Below are 6,810 nucleotides of genomic sequence, written 5' to 3'. Positions count from 1 at the left end.
GGTAAGGGTCTGAATACGACCTCCTGAGTAATTGACCGTCGAGTATACAAAATCTCGCAGCCTTCGCTTTCAGTCTTCTCGCTTCATTTTTGTCCGAGGGAAGCTCGTCGTTGGTCAGGTACTTTATGACAGGGGTCATCCAGGTGTCAGTTGTATCTGTAGTTGCTACTTCTGGTTGTGGATTCTTCCAGACGGCTGGCCACTGAAGCAAGACCAGGGGTATGTTCCGAGCTACATTTGTCTAGATGGACGAGCCAAGATTCGCCAAAGCATCTGCATGTCCGTTTTCAGCTCTGGGTACCTGTTCATACTTAACCTCGTGGAAATATTTTTGCATTTCCCTGACACGTTCCAAGTATGTTGTCATCCTAGCATCTTTGGCTTGGTACATACCTTGAAGTTGGTTGACCACCAACTGAGAGTCAAACCTTACATCAAGATTCTGTATTTTCAATTCTTTAGCCAAGGTCCGACCTGCAATTAAAGCTTCGTATTATGCTTCATTATTAGTTTCTTTAAATTCACACCTGATTGCTTGCTGGACTATGTCCCCCGGTGGGGAGGTCAGGATGACACCCAGGCCAGCTCCGTTCATGTTGCTTGACCCATCCACGGACAAGGTCCACTTTTGAGGGTCAGGTTCGGTGAGGCAGAGTAGCTCTTTCTAGGCCTGCACTAGAGAGTCAAGAGTAAAATCGGCAATGAAATTAGCTAATACTTGGGATTTGATCGCCGTCCTTGGTTGGTACGTGATGTCGTGCTCGCTGAGTTCGACAACCCATTTAGTCAAGCGTCCAGACATGTCTGGCTTGTGCAAGACATTCTTCATCGGGAAGGCTGTGACGACCACAATAGAATGGCATTGGAAATACGGTCTCAACTTTCTAGCGGCTGTCACCAGAGCTAATGCCAGATTTTCTAGTTGACTGTACCGAGTCTCGACATCGAGTAAAGACTTGTTGACATAGTAAACTGGGAGTTGCTTACCGTCCTCTTCTCTTACCAAGACAACACTGACAGCTGTTTCAGATACTGCTAAATAAATGTAAAGGTGCTCACCTGATGTAGGTTTTGAAAGCAATGGAGGCGAAGTGAGGTACTGTTTTAGTTGTTGAAGTGCGGCCTCGCAAGCTGGTGTCCAATTGAAGTCCTTGAGTTTCTTTAGAGTAGCAAAAAATAGGTGACATTTCTAGGATGACTGAGAGATGAACCGGCTCAGGGCCGCTACTCTTCCCGCCAACTTTTGCACGTCTTTCACACACTTGGGAGAAGGGATGTTTACTACTGACTGTATCTGGTCTGGATTTGCCTCGATCCCTCTGTATGTGACTACATACCCTAGGAACTTCCCTGAAGATACACCAAATGAACATTTGTTTGGATTTAATTTCATGTACCTTTTTAGGACCTCAAAGGCCTGCGGCAAGTGGTTGATGTGTTGTGCAGCTTCCAAGGATTTGACCAGCATATCATCTATATATACCTCCATTGTGTTGCCGAGCATATTAGCGAACATTTTGTTGACTAATCTTTGGTAAGTAGCTCCTGCATTCTTTAGTCCGAATGGCATAACTTTATAACGGAAGATGCCTCTCTCTGTTATGAAAGAGGTCTTTTCTTGATCTTCGGGGTGCATAAGGATTTGATTGTACCCCGAAAAGGCATCCATGAAGCTGAGAAGCTCATGGCCAGCAGTTGCATCTACTAGCATGTCTATGTGGAGTAAAGGGAATGAGTCTTTTGGGCATGCCTTGTTCAGATCAGTGAAGTCGATGCACACCCTCCATTTCCCATTTTTCTTCTTTACGACCACCACATTGGGTAACCAGTCAGGGTAGTGGACTTCCCTGACAGACCCTATGTCTAGTAGCTTTTCTACTTCTTCGTTGATTACCTTATTACGTTCAGGTGCAAACCTTCGCCTCTTTTGCCGAACAGGCGGGTGGTCGGGGTCGACTCGCAGTCTGTGCGTTGTAATGGACGGGTTTATGCCTGTCATGTCGGCGTGTGACCAAGCAAAACAGTCGTGTTATGTATTTTATGGTCAGAGTAGTCTGGATGGATTTGTACTTCATCCAGCTCCTCTATGCTAGGTTGGTCAGGGTCAGCACTGTGTGGTTGTTTGGTCTGTAATTGCTATAAAGGGGTCTTAGGAGATTTCATTGGATTTCTATAACAATTACAGGAGGCCCCTTGGTCTCCCTTAATCTCTCTAACTCCCTAGGGTGTAGGGAACCGTACTACCTGATGGAATGTTGAAGGCACTGCTCTCATTGCGTGGATCCACGACGCCTAGGATCATGTTGTAGGCCTACGGAGAGTCCATCACCACGAATGTGGTCGGCAAGTTGAGTCCTCCCGCATAGACAGGTAGAGATACTTCCCCCAAGGTCTGCTTCTATTCACCACTTCTCACGGACAAGTCCCCACGGGACAGGAACTCGACTACAAAGGCAGCAAAACTGAAACTGCAGATTGGCCATATAACTTTGAACTACTCTCTAAGTTGCCGCACTACGTCAACTTAGAGAGTGGGGGACAAATTATATGGGCCAAAATATGTCACCAGGAGCGCCCAAAGAAAACCATGATTTATGGGCCTAGCTAGACGGTGACCAAACCCATGAATTAACGACTAATGGGCCAGACCCATTTATCTTCGGACACCCCGAAGCAACGCCAAAGTGTAGAAACACTTCCAGCTCCGGAGGAAGAGGTCCGCCTTCGCCTCCTCACTAGGCTGAAATATGTGAACCACTTCCAGCTCTGGATAAAGAGGTCAGTCCTCATATCCTCAGCGAACCTGCCACCTTGTATCCCTTGGAGAGACGTTACCGTCATTCATGACGACAATATCCCGGATATGTCCTTTCAGAGGTTACGAAGTCCGTATTAATGGTGACAACCCATGCGTTACAACCATTAAGGATGACAACTACCATCAGACAACGGTCGACCCAAGACACTATAAAATGACGGAACAAAAAATGATGCAGATCATCGAATTGGGCACAGAAACACTCGATCATATGGTTATCGCCGAACGTACTCATATTCCACTGATATCACTATCAAGCACTCTAATATCATCGAATTATGGGCTAATACACTAGATCATCTGATCCTGAGGGAATACACTGACTACTTGTTTAGCATCATCTGGTGATCACGGAATACAACTCACAAAAGCATCATCCAATTCCCATCTAAAGCGGTGGATCATCTGATTCCGAGCAAACACATCGAGTACAGATTCAATACCAACATCTAATTTCTCTCTCATACAGAGCAAGCATCTGAGCAACCATCGAGCTTCCTTCCTCTCACCTAAATACAATTACAATCTGACATCCGGGTGCAGGACCTTTCCAAGTGCAAGACCCCTGTCAAGTGCGGGACCCTTCCAAAAACAAGGTTTTCTCAAGGGTCGACCTACGTTTCTCTCTCCTGGACGACCTGACATCCAAATAAGGTCGACCTACGTTTCTCTCTCCTGGACGACCTGACAACCAAGGAAGGCAGGCTACTTTATCTCTCCTGGAGGTCAGGCTTTCATTATCTTTCCCACGTGAATATTTACAAGGTCAGGTCCTTAAAGCTTCCCAATTAATTATGATACACACCCCTGGACAAGGCAAACCCACTCCAGGGCTGCTTCATTTAAAGACGGACCTCATAGGCCGTTATTCTCTCTCCAATTAAGTCAGTCATCCGTAGAGAGCGAGCTCCGGCCACTCTACGAGTTGTGCCTAGGCTCCGACCATTATCCATCCAACGGTAATATTCCAGGGCTAATATCCACGTACACTTTACTTCTCTTGCAAGCTCACTGACTTGACCGTCGGAGCCCCCTTAGGCCGGCACCATCCTGGTGTCCCCTAAGACCTCACGGTCACGTGTGTTATTGTCTCTTTTGTCACAGGTTAAGCCCAAAGATGTAGTCGGTGCTCGCAAAATTATTAACAGGTGGAGGTTCGACATCCGGTCAACGACCCGGTCCAGCTGACTTCTTGACCCGTGATTTCCTACCCTCACAACGGTCGTTGGAAGAAAAGGTGATAGAGTCGGGTGTATGTCTACCTAAATCTGTGACCGTCTAGTGAAATAAAGCGCTTACACCCCTTAGTCGTGTGGTGAGAGAAATGATCAGTCGCCTTCTTTGAGCAGATGTTAGTCGACTGCCAATGGTAATTTGGATGATCGATGCGAGAGAGAAAATAGGTGGTTAGCTGATTACAAGTGAACTTAGATGACTGTTGTTGTTATCCGTAGTTGGATGCCTTAGTCGATTACCAGCTAACCCTTATATAGAGTTTTGTGGTCAACTGTCCGTTTTGGTCAACCGTCACCTGGCGGTGAGCTGTTGCCTTGAATATGGTAACGCACGAAGTTATTACCATGGATGGGGATATCGTAACTCCCATCCAACGGATATATTGGGGATATTGTCATTTTGAATGACGATAACGCCTCCCCAACAGGTACACGAAGAGAAGTCAGCTGAAGAGGAGAGGACGAACCTCTTCTATCCAGAGCTGGATGTACTTCCGCGTTTTGGTCTGAGGGAGTGGGGACAGACCTCTTATCCAGAGCTGAATGCACTTCCGTACTTTGGCCTGCTGGTGAGGACGGACCTCTTTATCTAGAGCTAGACGTACTCTCGCACTTTAACGTTGCTTCAGAATGCCTTAAGATAAATGGGTCGGGTCCATTGGTCATTAATTCATGGGCTTGGTCACCGTGTAAGCCCATTAATCATGGATTTCTGGGGGCATTCCTGGTGACATATTTTGGTCCATACAAATTTTTTTTGAAAAAAACCCGTAACCCGAGCTCGTTAGAGCCCGATCGGGTTCTCGGGCAAAACCGGGCCGTGGGCACACAATAATGCATATGTGCCCGGCCCGAACCGCCCGATAGTCCGATCGGACATAACACTATAGAACCCGATCGCCCGAACCCGCACACAGAAAATTTGGGCCCGACCGAACCCGCCCGACTCCCGGAAGGGTTGCTCATTCGCAGGAATCTCTCTTCCTTTCCTACTACGAGTGTGTTGTTTTTGTTTCCTGCCCTAATTTAACATATATTACCATCCTAGTAGAGTCTTTGGAGTGTAGCAAAGTGGTATAAATGTAGAAATGAGGCGAAAATATTGTTATGGGAAGAAGATCAGGTTCACCAGTATCGGCAAATCATCATCCGACTAACTATTATCAATTGTCATTGAGGGAGGAGGAAGTGGGTAGAGGTGGTGGTTTGTCCATTGATGAAGATCGACGATTCCTTGTTCTTCTTCTCTCTCTCTCTTGATGATTGAATGATGAGATTTTGTTGACTAAAAGTCTAAAACAGGACTACAGGAGGACTGGTGGTGTGTGTCTTTAGACAACCTACGAACGAACTTATAAAAGCACCCTATTACACAGTATTTTACTTGCACCTCTTTTAACAGTCAAAATATGACCGTTATAACTCATCTTCTCCTATACGCACCAAGGCGAGGGTTCAGTCCAAAGTTGCGATGATTCTTGCTCGATTCCTCGTCTTCTCCATTGATTTCGTCCAGAAGCTCGTCTTCTTGAATTCAGGTCGGTGTAAGTGGTTCATAGTCTCAAAGACTTCATTTCGCCTCTTTCTTTCCCTTCAAGATCTCCATATCGGGTAAGGGCTTTTGCTATAATGACTTCAATCTTCAGAAAAAAACCCTAATACTCTTCTCCACCTTCGAAATCTATATCCAAGTATTTCTCTTACTAATCATGCTTCAATATCAGAACATATTGATTCTTTTATAACCCTAGAAAACCCTTGGGCTTTACCACCTACAAGGTCTAACTATATTTTGAGTTTTAGGGTTTTAATTCGGTTGTTTTCGACACAGTCCAGTAGTAAATTTCCTGAGTATGAGATGCCATCTGTAACATGGGGTGTTGTTCAAGGCAGAAAAGAGAAACTTGTTTCTCGTGTTATAATTTGTGATTATTTGAAAGGTTTAGGAATTATATCAGATGAATTAGAACATCTTGAGTTGCCATCAACAATTGATGTAGTGAAAGAAAGGGTTGAATTTCTGCAAAAAATAGGGTTAACTATTGATGATATTAATGAGTATCCATTGATTTTAGGTTGTAGTGTTAGGAAGAATATAATTCCTGTTTTGGGTTATTTAGAGAAGATTGGAATTCAAAGATCAAAACTTGGAGTGTTTCTGAAGAATTACCCTCAAGTTCTTCATGCTAGTGTTGTTGTTGAGCTTGTTCCTGTGGTGAGATTTCTTAGAGGTCTTGATGTTGAGAAACATGATATTGGGTATGTATTGATGAAGTACCCTGAGATTTTAGGGTTTAAGCTTGAAGGTACAATGAGTACTTCTGTTGCTTATTTGACAACGATACAAATTCCGAAAATCAAAGACTTACTCCTTTCTATAACGTTGATAAGACTACTCCTTTCTCCTCTCCCATCCGCTTGGTAGTGAGTGGTTCATCGTCTCAAAGACTTCATTTCGCCTCTTACCCTCCCCGTTTCTTGCAATCTTGAGAGGATTACTCCTTTCTCCTCCCTCATCCGCTTCGCATACTTAAGTTGAGTCTTTGATTTCCAGTCTCGTTTAAACCTATCTCATAATGTAAATAACCAAGAACACGTATAGTGACCAATAGAAAGGAGCTTTTAAATTGTTCACTTCGTAGAGATAAGGCAAACTTTAAGAATGACCTAATTTCAGAGACGATCTTTTTCTGTGTAATCTTACTTAATAATATTGTGATATGGGATTGTAATTTGAATTCTTTTTGATTGTTAGGT

The 6,810-nt window shown here is 44.5% G+C and overlaps 1 protein-coding gene across 1 annotated transcript; it reads left to right on the top strand.

Moving 5' to 3' along the window:
- The first annotated feature begins 4,457 nt into the window (after positions 1 to 4,457).
- Positions 4,458 to 6,478, top strand: LOC147537989 (uncharacterized). Its single transcript, XM_086642905.1, has 3 exons — positions 4,458 to 4,622; positions 5,456 to 5,591; positions 5,778 to 6,478. The coding sequence occupies exons 1-3, from the start codon at positions 4,458 to 4,460 to the stop codon at positions 6,476 to 6,478; spliced, it is 1,002 nt and encodes a 333-aa protein (XP_086499031.1).
- The last annotated feature ends 332 nt before the right edge of the window (positions 6,479 to 6,810 follow it).

The sequence above is a fragment of the Eschscholzia californica genome, unplaced genomic scaffold (assembly GCF_041429995.1).
Source record: "Eschscholzia californica isolate CP2 unplaced genomic scaffold, dmEscCali1.0.p SCAF_5, whole genome shotgun sequence".
Lineage (NCBI taxonomy): Eukaryota > Viridiplantae > Streptophyta > Magnoliopsida > Ranunculales > Papaveraceae > Eschscholzia > Eschscholzia californica.
This window is presented reverse-complemented; position numbering and strand designations above follow the sequence as displayed.

Bases quoted from the DNA above. Each gene is read 5' to 3' on its own strand.
- LOC147537989 (XM_086642905.1), top strand. From the start codon at position 4,458: ATGACGATAACGCCTCCCCAACAGGTACACGAAGAGAAGTCAGCTGAA. The intron at 4,623-5,455 runs GTGAGGACGGAC...CTCTTTTAACAG, and splicing joins TTCCGTACTTTGGCCTGCTG to TCAAAATATGACCGTTATAA. The intron at 5,592-5,777 runs GTCGGTGTAAGT...CTTCAATATCAG, and splicing joins GCTCGTCTTCTTGAATTCAG to AACATATTGATTCTTTTATA.